General features: G+C 38.2%; 1 protein-coding gene across 2 annotated transcripts in view; it reads right to left on the bottom strand.

Annotated features, from left to right (window-relative positions):
* Positions 1 to 13,652, bottom strand: part of nav1b (neuron navigator 1b) — a 143,976-nt gene that overhangs the window by 73,574 nt on the left and 56,750 nt on the right. For both annotated transcript variants that reach the window (XM_067460494.1, XM_067460495.1), the window contains 2 exons: positions 10,159 to 10,297; positions 3,378 to 3,678 (listed from right to left, as the gene is read on the bottom strand). In XM_067460494.1, the coding sequence (XP_067316595.1) occupies positions 3,378 to 3,678; positions 10,159 to 10,297 (440 nt within the window). The remainder of the gene's footprint in view (positions 1 to 3,377; positions 3,679 to 10,158; positions 10,298 to 13,652) is intronic.

The raw sequence follows: 13,652 nt of genomic DNA, 5'->3' as shown, positions 1-13,652 counted from the left end.
TTAAATGCTACATCTTGCTTTAACATTTGGCACAACAACAAATCTAATCTACCTCATAACTGGATGGATTTTTAAAAATCTTAAGGCTAAACCAGGTTTGTCCTCAAAAAGGCAGGTTGAGAAAAGGATAATCTTGGTAATGCTAGCTTTGTCCTATGACGACAGATAGGATAACTCACGAGCACCTCCCGACCTTACGATAACACACACACACACACACACACACACACACACACACACTTACTTTCTCTCTCTCACGTGCACCCTTCTCTCTCCCTCTGGTTGTTTCGGTTAAAGGGAATGGCTACTGTTCTCTGCTTTTCAACAAATCATTTGCACACACATTTTTTCTTTATTTTTTGTATCTGAAGCTATAGCAGCAACATTGAAAGCTCCGGTGTCTGTGTTTAACACGAAAACTCGTGTGATCGCGGCCAGCTCTCGGTGCAAACTGTCGTGCCGTGTACCAGCTGATTTGATGCGATGATCAAATTGAATGACTCGTAGCGTCTGCAATATCTCACGACCTCCCGAGTGTCCGAATTCGCACAGTGTACGCCCGCTGTATTACCGGTGTAGCATATAGAAGCCTAGCAATGCTTTCAGATTGCATTTGTTTTATCGATCCCTTGGTTTCCTTCCTTTGCGTGTGTCCAAACATCTGCCTTTAGGGACAACTGCGCTTCTAAAATCTTCAACATTTTCCATGAGTTTTTTTTAACTCGCGGGTGTCGCTGCGCCCCCTAATGGCTGGGGGGAGTATCGATACTAAGGGCTATAATATCGATACTGTATCCTTTTTCATTATATCGGTATGTATCTAAGAATCGATATTTTGAGCACACCCCTACTGTCCATGTCCAGAAAGGGAATAAAAACATCATCACAGTAGTCCATATGAGACATCAGTGGGTTAATTAGAGTCTCTTGAAGCATCCAAAATACATTTGGGTCCAAAAATAACAAAAACTACGACTTTATTCAGCATTGGCTTCTCTTCCGCGTTTGTGTTCAATCCTCAAATAAAGATTCAAACGGTTATGAATCAGCGAATCGATTCATGATTCAGATCGTGTGTCAAACTGCACAGATCATGTCTGACTGGTGTGTGTGTGTGTGTGTGTGTCTCGATCTCTTGTGTCAAACTGCTGAAATCACGTGACATTGGCGATCCGAATCATGAATCAATACGCTGATTCATAACCGTTTGAATCTTTATTTGAGGATTGAACACAAACGCGGAAGAGAAGCCAATGCTGAATAAAGTCGTAGTTTTTGTTATTTTTGGACCCAAATGTATTTTGGATGCTTCAAGAGACTCTAATTAACCCACTGATGTCTCATATGGACTACTGTGATGATGTTTTTATTCCCTTTCTGGACATGGACAGTATAGTGTGCATACACTTGCATTGAAGGAACAGAAAAGCTCGTGTGAAACAACATTAGGGGGAGTCATTAAAGACATAAATTAAATTTTTGGGTGAACTAACCCTTTAATGCATGATCCAGGTTTGAGAGTATTTTCATTGGACAACTAGTCAGAATCCCACAGAAAGCATTTCAAATGACTTCAGAAGACTCTGTATATATAAGCACAAGTCATAAGGACTACTTTTAAGATCCATTTATTGTGCTGTATTGTCCTTTTTGGAGCCTTTGGTCACTGCATTTATTGTATGCAAAAGTGTGGAACGATCCGATAATGAGTGAAATGATGACAGAACTTTGAACTATTTGTTTAAGACTGAGTTTTGATGCTATTCATGTGGTTTCTTTAAAGTTTCCACACAAATGTGTCATGAGTTTGAGATCTGCTGAAGAGACGGAGTGTCACACATGGACTACATTTACAGGAGATTAAGGACGACAGTTTGTCCAACTGAGTCTTTTCCAAATCATGATATATTACCATTAATATATAATCCTTTGGGAGTTGCATGTTTGGAGAACAAGAACGTTTTGTTTTGCTGCCCAGATCGGGAGGAATTTATGTCGTGTATATGTGAAGTCTAAAATATATCCAAATCAAAAAATACAGTCGGTTTATGTCAAAGCTACACTCTAAAAAATTCTGGGTAAAAAAAAAAAAACAATGTTGGGTCAAGTATGGACTAACCCAGCAATTGGGTTGTTATAAGCAAATATTTAACCCAACCACAGGGTTAATACAACCCAATTGCTGGGTTAGTCCATATTTGACCCAGCATTTTTTAGAGTGTAAAGCGTAAATGTTAGCATTAAAAAGTAATAATAATAATAAATTAAGAAATACATACAAAAAAAAAACAAAAAAACATGTAAAAGTTAAAAATAAGAAAAAGTTAAAATAGACAAAAAATAAATTAAAATTAAATAAATTAAGATAAATAAATATATTACATACAAATGCAGTATGTAAAGTCTGAAATATCAAAAAATACAGTCGTTTTATGGCAAAACTAAAGCCTAAATGTTAGCATTAAAATATACTGTAATAAATGAAGTAAAAATACATACAAATAAAATAAATAAATGAAAATTAAAAAAATAAGTAAAATTTAAAAAAAGTTAAAAAAATACAAATATATTAAAATTGAATAAATTAAAATAAATTAATATATGTAAAGCCTTTTGTATGTAAAGTCTGAAATATCAGAAAATACAGTCTGTTTATGTCAAAGCTAAAGCTAAAAAAAGTTTAAAAATCAATTAAAGGGATTAATACGGGCGCAATCATAGATATATATTTACATAGATACCTCATTAGTGTCTGTGCAGATCAGTCGAATGAGGCATCGGTGTAAAACTATCTATGATCCCGCCGGTATTTTGACCTTCTTCTGCAGAAGTAATGGCGTTGGGAACACTAGATGAGATTCGTCTGATATGAGGTAAAAATAACACAAATACTGTTGTGTTTCCGGCAGAAAGCGATCGTTTCGTGTCTTAAGACATCAGTGTGTCTCCACGAGCCGCAGGGTTTAATATGGATTCGTAAGTCTGTGTGTGTTTTACTCTCATAGAAATACGCCCCATTGACATGCATTATACGAGCACCGGCTGAGTTAAAAATCTTCATTAGTGTTCTCCTGAAGAAACACACACACCTATGATGCCCTGGGGGTCAGCAGATCAACATCACAGGCTCATTTAAAAAAAAAAAAAAAAAAAAAAATTATATATATATATATATATGCAAAATATTTAATAAATTAAAATAAAAAAATATATGTAAAGCCTTTTATATGTAGTCTGAAATATATCCAAATAAAAAAATACAGTCTGAAACGTCAAAGCTAAAGCCTAAATGTTAGCATTAAAATAATAAATAACTTACTAAAAGTAAAATCTACATAAATAAGTAAAATAAAAAGATCAAATAAAGCACAGCATACCTGCGATCTTTAGCACACTCTGTGAGCTGTGTGTGATGGGTGAGGTGACGCCCACAGGAGGATTGCGGCTCTTCCTGAAGCCGCCGGGGTGGCCCAGGCTCTGCGGTTTCTTCAGCTCTTTGCCCATCCGGTCCAGCGCCGGCCCATCCGGCAGACGAGTCTTCCTCCACTTGCTGGACGGCTCCGTTTTCAGGCTGCCTGTGTCATAAACTCCATCGGCCTTCCGTAAGGACTTACAGTCCTCGCTGTACCACGCCAGGCCACTCTCCACCAGAGAACGCTTCTCTGCATCCGTTCGTAACTACACACACACACACACACACACACACACACACACACACACACACACACACGTGCGCACGCACACACGCACACAGTAGAGGATATCTGTTAGAGAGTATATTCATATTCTAGACTACGTTTTTTATAAATACATTACTATAGTTTATTTTCTTTAGGTAAAGGTGAAGTTAGTGTGTAATGTTGCGGTTTGAGCATAAAGATTAAAGCTAAGATTAAGCTGATCTAAAAGACCCAGCGATTGGGATGTTTTAACCCAGTTAAAACAACCCCTTCACTGGGTTAAAACACAACAATTGCCGGGTTAAAATGACCCAACCGCTTGGTCAAAACAATCCAATAACTCGGTTAAAACGACCAATTAACTGGGTTAAAAGACCCAACCACTGGGTTAAAACAACCAAATTGCTGGGTTAAAACGAACCAACCGCTGGGTTAAAATGACCCAACCACTGGGTTAAAACAACCCATTTTCTGGGTTAAAACAACCCAAACGCTGGGTTAAAACAACCCATTCTTTGGTTTAATACGGCCCAACTGCTGGGTTATAACAACCGATTATCTGGGTTAAAACAACTCATTTTCTGGGTTAAAACAACCCAAACGTTGGGTTAAAACAACCCAATTACAGGGTTAAAACAACCCATTCTCTGGGTTAAAACAACCCATTTTCTGGGTTAAAACAACCCAAACGCTGGGTTAAAACAACCCAATTATAGGGTTAAAACAACCCAAACGCTGGGTGAAAACAACCCAATTATAGGGTTAAAACAACCCAAACGCTGGGTTAAAACAACCCAATTACAGGGTTAAAACAACCCAATTACAGGGTTAAAACAACCCAACCACGTTAAAACAACCCAACCAAGTTTGGTCACAGTTTTACTACATTAAAATGCAAATAAACATGTATTATATAACATGCTATCTTTGACTTAAAAATGTTGGATATTGCATTGGAAGAAGTGCTCAAAAATGTTCTCTTTTCAGACCGTTTCAGAGTAAAGATCAGATGGCACCCTGAACATCTTCAAGCTTTCACGTAATCATGATTACTAAAGCAACACAAAGTCTATTTAGTCATCCGGTTCCCCTTTTTGTCTGTTTAATGACGAGGAGAGCCACAGTGTGATTTCATGAGAACTGATAGCGAGTGCTTGAAACAGGCAGATGACGTGCGGATGGGAAACAGCTGCTCTTAATTCAGCCAAGATCATCAGAGCCAGGCTTTAGAGCTGGAGAAGAGTAAGAGACTTCCACTGCAGGGGGTGAATATGATACATGTGTGTCTCATACTTTGGTTATGTTGCGTTATTTGTAATCATTATTTATGATGTCGACTAAACAAAATATCATGCTTCTATAACATTACTCAGCTTGAGCGAGACAAAAACAGAGCTACAAACTGAGAAGTGTTAACCCCTTTATAAGCAAAGATCTCCGACGGCCCCTGATTATTCTTCAACATTCACTGCACATTAAAACATCACACTCTTACTCGATCTGGACAAACTCAGATCATTAGAACGATTAAAGACTTCAATATGTGACCGCTGCTTATGATAAAACTAGGTTGCAGTGACATTAATTTATGGTAACACTTTATTTTAAGGTTCAGTTATTAACTAGTTGCTTATGATCATGCATATTACTAGGATATTGTCTGTTTATTAGTTCTTATAAAGCTCATATTAATGCCTTATTCTGCATGAGCTTATTCTACATCCCTTAATCCGACCCAATACCTAAACTTAACCGCTACAAAAACTACCTTACTAACTATTAATAAGCAGTAAATTAGGAGTTTATTGAGGGAGAAGTCGGAGTTAAACTGTAATGTTTAATATTTTTAATAGAATAAAAGCAAATGTATAAAAATACATGTCTATTCAATTTTGACATTATAACATTTCAAATGTGTTTAATTTCAAATGTTCTATATTTAACATTTAAAAATTCAAATTCAGAACTATGTATTCAATATTCAATTTTGTTAGATTACACTTTAAAATTCAAGTTCAGATCGTTTTGTCATATTTCTTGCTCCATACACATACATATATTTATTGACGTCTGCTAGGTTGCAGTGACATTAATTTCTTAATTTATGTCAGGAATGCAAAATAATCAATCTGTAATTTTTGATATTTTGAATAGAATAAAAGCACATACGTATATTTCTTAACGTCTGCTCCGGTTTGTGTGTTCACATATATGCACAAGACAGCGTCCGAATGGCTCTTAGTCCAAAAGTGCACATATTCAGAGAACTATTGATTTATTCTCACGTTTGCAAAATATTTCATCATACAGAATAACTTTTCTGTTCATTTCTCACTGAATTATGCAATCTGAAGAGCCGAAAGAGCTGTCTCTCCAGTTCCTGGTTTGAGTTATTTCTCATCGAGCGTTCATTCTGTCTAGAGCTGTCAATCATCTTACGTGATCCCATAATTCCTGCCCGTCTGGATGAAGCTGTCCTATACACTTCCTCGTTCTGAACAACCTCAAAGAAACATTTCACACACATGAAACAAGAAGCTAATAAACACACGATTACCATAGTATATGGTTTGTGTGTATTTTCCATGCGATTGATGCAGTTTCATATCATTGATGGATGTTTACATCATAAATGCTAAGCAGGTGTAGCGATTAGCTGCATATAAAAGGCTAAAATAACAGATCTCAACATCAGTATCTGACTAAAATCCACATTAGATCACGGTCGGAGGTTAATACACACCCTTGATGGTGGTTTAAAGTCAGTTTTGAGTAAAAGCGAGGGATAGTTCACACAAAAATGTGTTTTCTGTCATTAATTCCTCACCCTCATGTCGTTCCAAACCCGTAAGCCCTTAAAAAATATCTTTATTTGTGTTCTGAAGATGAATGAAGGTCTTAGTGTTTGGGACGACATGAGGGTAAGGAGTTAATTTTTGGGTGAACTAAATAGTGTTATGTAGCTTGATGCTAATCGTAGCTTTAAATCACCTGTCGTGCCAGGAGTTATTCTATTCCATAAACTAACTTCACATAAGGTCCCAAGAATACCACATTTAAAAACACTTCAGATAACAGGAGGATTAATGTACAGTGGGATGAAAGTGGTGTCGATGGGCAAGCCATAATGCCAGAGTAAAGGCTAATAATGGCTGAACACAAACTGAAGAATAATGAAGATTAAGATCATACCGGCAGAGATATGAAAGGTTTATCGAGTGAGAACAATAGAAACGTATATTGAGAAGTTCTCCTCACCAGACTTTAGATAATAGACTGCAAATGGGTGTTTACATGGCAAGAAAATATGATTAGCATCTCATTTTGGGTTTGTCATTTATACCACTTGCCAAAATGGGGCGTGTGGGGTAAGGGGTTAACTCAGGTCACAATTCAACACAGCTTCAGTTCTAGAGGAAAAACACCAGACTACCAAACCAGAGACACGTTGAATTGAAGATGGCAGCAAACACCAAACCACAATCTGAAACATGAGCCTGAAACTGTCAGACGTCGTGTGTTCTCCTGTCTTAACACAAAACAAATCCTCAGAGGTTATTTTATGTCAGTGTTTACCAGAGCGGGAACTGAAAAACAGTTAAAACACCCCAATCGCTGGGCTAAAACACCCCAATCACTGGGTTAAAACACCCCTATCACTGGGTTAAAACACCCCAATCACTGGGTTAAAACACCCCAATCACTGGGTTAAAACACCCCAATCACTGGGTTAAAACACCCCAATCACTGGGTTAAAACACCCCAATCACTGGGTTAAAACACCCCTATCACTGGGTTAAAACACCCCAATCACTGGGTTAAAACACCCCAATCACTGGGTTAAAACACCCCAATCGCTGGGCTAAAACACCCCAATCACTGGGTTAAAACACCCCTATCACTGGGTTAAAACACCCCAATCACTGGGTTAAAACACCCCAATCACTGGGTTAAAACATCCCAATCACTGGGCTAAAACACCCCAATCACTGGGTTAAAACATCCCAATCACTGGGTTAAAACATCCCAATCACTGGGTTAAAACATCCCAATCACTGGGCTAAAACACCCCAATCACTGGGCTAAAACACCCCAATCACTGGGTTAAAACATCCCAATCACTGGGTTAAAACATCCCAATCACTGGGCTAAAACACCCCAATCACTGGGTTAAAACATCCCAATCACTGGGTTAAAACATCCCAATCACTGGGCTAAAACACCCCAATCACTGGGCTAAAACACCCCAATCGCTGGGTTAAAACATCCCAATCACTGGGTTAAAACATCCCAATCGCTGGGCTAAAACACCCCAATCACTGGGTTAAAACATTCCAATCGCTGGGCTAAAACACCCCAATCACTGGGTTAAAACATTCCAATCGCTGGGTTAAAACATTCCAATCGCTGGGTTAAAACATCCCAATCACTGGGTTAAAACATTCCAATCGCTGGGTTAAGACATTCCAATCGCTGGGTTAAAACATCCCAATCGCTGGGCTAAAACACCCCAATCACTGGGTTAAAACATCCCAATCGCTGGGCAAAAACACCCCAATCACTGGGTTAAAACATCCCAATCACTGGGTTAAAACATTCCAATCGCTGGGTTAAAACATTCCAATCGCTGGGTTAAAACGACCCAATCACTGGGCTAAAACATTCCAATCACTGGGTTAAAACATTCCAATCGCTGGGTTAAAACATTCCAATTGCTGGGTTAAAACGACCCAATCGCTGGGCTAAAACATTCCAATCGCTGGGTTAAAACATTCCAATCGCTGGGTTAAAACGACCCAATCGCTGGGTTAAAACGACCCAATCGCTGGGTTAAAACGACCCAATCGCTGGGTTAAAACGACCCAATCGCTGGGTTAAAACGACCCAATCGCTGGGTTAAAACTACCCAATCGCTGGGTTAAAACGACCCAATCGCTGGGCTAAAACATTCCAATCGCTGGGTTAAATCATCCCAATTGCTGGGTTAAATCATCCCAATTGCTGGGTTATTGTTGTTATTGTATTATTTGTTATTTTCTATTCCTCTATTCTTACCTAAACCTCAGACAGAGTCTGACTCGGCTAGTTGCATGAGTTTTTGCATATTTTCTTTCCACAGAAGATAATTTCTTATGCCTAACTTTCCATCAGCAAACAGAACGAGTGTGTTGACAGAAATCCACTCATGTTTAATGGATGCAGTGAGGTGTGTTTCTGCACACACTTCCACCGTCAGCATGTTTTACAAACTGTGTAATAAGTTGGAATCTGTAGCATGTTGTCAGCAGGCCTTCAGTTGAGTCGAACCTTGCTCAGAACATTCACTCAGTTATGCATGTTTACAGTGTAATATATATGATATCGCAAACCTGCTCGTTGACATGCAAGTTATGGCTCTGGTCAGCACGATATGGCCGTTATCTGATTGGCTTAAGTAGACAGTGGGTGGAGTCTAATTACTTGTGGATTTATGTGAGTCTACACTGCAAAAAATACTCTTCTTATTTAGTATTTTGTTCTTGTTTCTAGTCTAAATATCTAAAAATTCTTAAATCAAGAAGTATTTACTAGATCAGTAAAATGACAAGATATTTGTGCTTGTTTTCTGGGAAAAAATCTAAATGAAGGGAGTTTTTGCTTAAAACATGCAAAATGATCTGCCAATGAGGTGAGAAAAATAATCTTATTTCTGTTTGGGACGGAAACGAGATTTCAATCAGAAATAAGATTATTTTTCTCACCTCATTGGCAAATCATTTTGCCTGTTTTAAGCAAAAACTCACTTCATTTAGATTTTATTTTCAACAAAACAAGAAAAAATAACTCATGTCATTTTACTGATCTAGTGAATGCATCTTTATTTAAGAATTTTTAGATATTTAGACTAGAAAAAAGACATAATTACTGAGTAAGAAGCGTATTTTTTGCAGTGTAAGCTAGAAAAGTTTCAAAATCCACGCGCTGTGTCTGTGCTGCGATTCACAAATGAATGCAACTTACATAAGGCAGAGTTGTGTTTGTGACATAAAAATAGGCACTGAATCCAAATAATCAACGTTCAAGAACCTTCTGTGTCTACTGCAATGTACAAAAATGAATCTAAAAAATAAATATATAAATTTATTTAAAAAATAAGTTACCTGGTTGCCTTAAAATTTTGAGTTCATTGAAATAAAAATTTTGAGTTAATACAATGAACATTTTTGAGAATCGACAACCTTTATTCAATATTATTAAAAGATTGTGTAATCATATTGGGTAATTGAGTGTTTTATTTGTGATGATGCCAAATTGTGCTATTTTCATGATTTATCACATTTCTTATGTGGTTCAGATACAATAATATTTTGAGTTTCTATTAATTAAACCAATTTCCTTCATTGTATCAACTCAAATTTTTAATTTCAATAAACTCACAATTTTAAGGCAACCAGGATACTTACTTCTTTAAGTTATTTTTCCAGTGTGAAGGGCTTACCATGACGGAGGAGTTGCGTCTGGATCCGATGGGTGTGGTGGGGAGAGAGTTGAGAGACGAGCTGGCATTGAGTTCCTCTGAGCTCAGGTTATCAGAACCATCACTCAAACCACTGCTGATGGAGCTGCTCTCGTCCCAACTACACACACACACACACACACACACACACACACACACACACACACACACACACACACACACACACACACACACACACACACACACACACACACACACACACACACACAGAGAGAGAGAGATAAAAAGATGTTCAGATTAGGGATGTCCCAATCAGGGTTTTTTTGCACTCGAGTCCGAGTCATTTGTTTTTGAGTACTTCTATAATACATAAAAAAAGAATAAAGAAGAGTGAAAAAACTAATCCAGAATGTTCCTTATTTTTTATTTAATTCACCTTATTTTAACTTACAGTTTCAGTAACTGAGGGATCTCTTAAGTACCGAAAAAAGGTACTGTTGGGTACCAGTTAAAATGTGTAAAATGAACGGTACCAACCCTAAACGACACACTGATTCTCAAGAAGAAAAGGAAGAGTAAATTATACAGGCCTGTGTACAAGTCAAAGCATCAGAAAGGTTAAGCGTTTAATGTATCGCACTTTCCAACATCGGACACGTAACAGTTATTAATAAACTCTAAAGAATGCTGGGTTAAAAACAACTCAAGCTGGGTTGAAAATGGACAAACCCAGATATTGGGTTGTTTGAATGGGTCCATGGGTTCCCAATTTCTGGGTTTGTCCATTTTCAACCCAACTTGAGTTGTCTTTAACCCAGCATTCTTTAGAGTGTATGATTAGCCTTAGGCTTGACTACACAAACTATGTTACCATTCGCCTTCAAAACAAAAACAAAACATGCTTAGAAACACTTTAAACCTCATATAAAGTCAGTGGAGAAAGGCACATAGCTCATCAGAACACTGTAATCTTCATCTTTTCTGCTCCATTAGCTGACCATGATACAGACAGCAGGGTCTCAATGGGAGTCTCATAATGGGACAGATGTCTTCACCATATGACCAGAGACTCAGTCTACCACACAAGCTCAATTCTGGCTGGGGAACAGGCTTGCATTTACTTCCCTAAAAGCATACATGGGGACGTAGATGCAAAACAGAACGACAGGTTTCAAATGGAACAGGATTGAGGTCAGAGATTTTCTGAATGGCAAAGCCTCAGTCTTGTAAATATGGACGAGCTGTTCTGGCAAACGCTCAGGTCGGGGTTCGTCCATCTGTTCTGAATGAGGGAAAGCCTATTAGCGTCCAAACAGCGGACGATACTCTTCTACAGTTCTGTCGTCTGTCGCTTTAAATGCTCAAGATCTTTAAAGGGAGCTTTTCTTACTTAGTATTTTTGTCTTGTTTCTAGGCAAAATATCAAAAAATTCTTACATTAAGAAACATTTACTAGTAGGGGTGTAACGATTCGTTTTAACAGCGATTCGATTCGTATCACGATTTGAGGTTGTCGATACGATTCAAGGACAATATTGGTTCATTTACAACGATACGATACGAAACGATTCAGTGACTTGAAATCAATTCAGTAAATTTTAGCCAAAAATTTTAATCAGTGTGACTGAAATAAATGTGCCGCTGAAGTTTCCTAGATTCCTGCTGTTTCTTTAAAGGAAATCAGATATCAATTAAGGTTATAAACTTTATGGATATAAAACAAGTAAACAATTAATGGCAAATGTGTTCACATTTTATTTGAATAAAGTGCAACCAACAGTTTGGGTTGAATTAACAGGAAGTTCACCTTTTCTGCTCTCATTTTCAAAAAGTACAGTAAGTGCAACCAGCATACTACTACTGCTACTTCTGCTTGTTTTTCAACATAAAATATTACAATATTAATATAAAAAATAAAGTAAAACAAACATCTCTTCAGGTTGAATGAGCAGAGGCTGAACCTGCTGCAGCTACAAACAGCGAGAGACTTCTTTAGAACATCTCCATCTTTACTAAAGCCAAAGTGTTTTCTCACACTGGACCGCTATGGTGGCCTGATCATTTCTCGCTCGTTGGCTTCTCCTCCGTCATCCGCCATGTTATGTTTTGTTTTCTCTGCGCGGCTGCTGGCGCGTACGGCTGACGTCACACATAGGCAGACTGAGTAACGTTTAACGCCTTTCCCATTAAAAGTGTTAAGAAAAAACATCCAGATAAAGTCTGACGTGCTTAAATCAAATGCGTGATTTCCTATTATCGATACAATCGATCGATTACCTTTTAAAACGATATTAGATCAATATGTCGTCTGGAAGGCCAACTTGCCGAGCACAGATCGATGTAGCTAGAATATAGGAATATAAATCGATACATCGACGAAGTAGATAAATCGTTATTTACTAGACAAGCAAAAGTAATTGTCTTGTTTTGGGAAAACATAATTCAAAGTTAAGAGAGCTTTTGCTTAAAGGGGCGGTTCCGTGTTTTTTTTCTAGGCTTGGTTGTGTTTATGTTGCGCAGTATAACATGTCTTCATACTTCTTTTTTTTAAACACTGTATTTTTCTTCTATTCTCTCTTTATTCCACACCGCTGTCTGTCCTTTGAGCGGCTCGTTTGCTTCCTGCTTCTATGAAGCCCCTCCCTCTGAAAAACGCAATGGTCTTAGATTGGTCAGATGGCCAAATGTAGTTTCCTGTATTTCTATTGGCTGAAGTGCCAAGCACAGGTTAAGGCCACGCCCCTTCCCATTACAGGCAGAAGTCACATCTGCGGAGACTAGCGAGGGTTTATGATGTCACCAACCCAGGAAGAAGCTCGTTGTAGTCCAAACCGGCCATTTTTGTAGGCAATAAACTGCCGTAACTTTAAAAGACAATATCTCCGTTTGCAGTGAACTTTCAGCGCTGTAACTTTGCAGAGACTGTTTATGCTCAAGCAGCGACATTACACACTAACTAAAGTTAAAAAAGTCAAATCGCATGACACCACCCCTTTAATAATAAGCCCGAGTCAGATCTGTAGGGTCCGAAGCACTGTGTGGTTTCAGACTCAGCAGAGTCTACGGAGATGGAAAAGGGAATTATGGGTGCCAAAGAATCAGAGGACAAAAATGGCTTGTTGATGTTCAGAAGAACAACTTAAGGAGCCAGCAATTTGTGCTAATTACAGGTTGTGCGGGCTCGAAGGGGAGAGAATGGACTTGCCTACATGTCTCAATGGTTAGAGACGACTCCCGCAGGGACGGTTCTTAATGCTTTTCTTTTCCACTTCAGTTTCTATTTCCACCCGTTTGAGATGTAATGGAGCCAAAAGTCTGGGTCAGCTAGTTTCAGTCTCGATTGAACAGGAATTGTGATTACCATACTGAGATATTAATGAAAAATCCAAGCGACTAGTTTCGGACTGGATTTTGTGTGCTTGCCATGTGAGAAACTCACCGCCGTAATACTAAACTAAAGCATTCTGGGTAAATGTTAAAGGGTTAGTTTACCCAAAAATGTAAATCCTGTGGTT

Source organism: Pseudorasbora parva, chromosome 12 (assembly GCF_024679245.1).
Source record: "Pseudorasbora parva isolate DD20220531a chromosome 12, ASM2467924v1, whole genome shotgun sequence".
Lineage (NCBI taxonomy): Eukaryota > Metazoa > Chordata > Actinopteri > Cypriniformes > Gobionidae > Pseudorasbora > Pseudorasbora parva.
The sequence above is the reverse complement of the archived record's forward strand: the minus strand, read 5'-3'. Positions and strand labels throughout refer to the sequence as shown.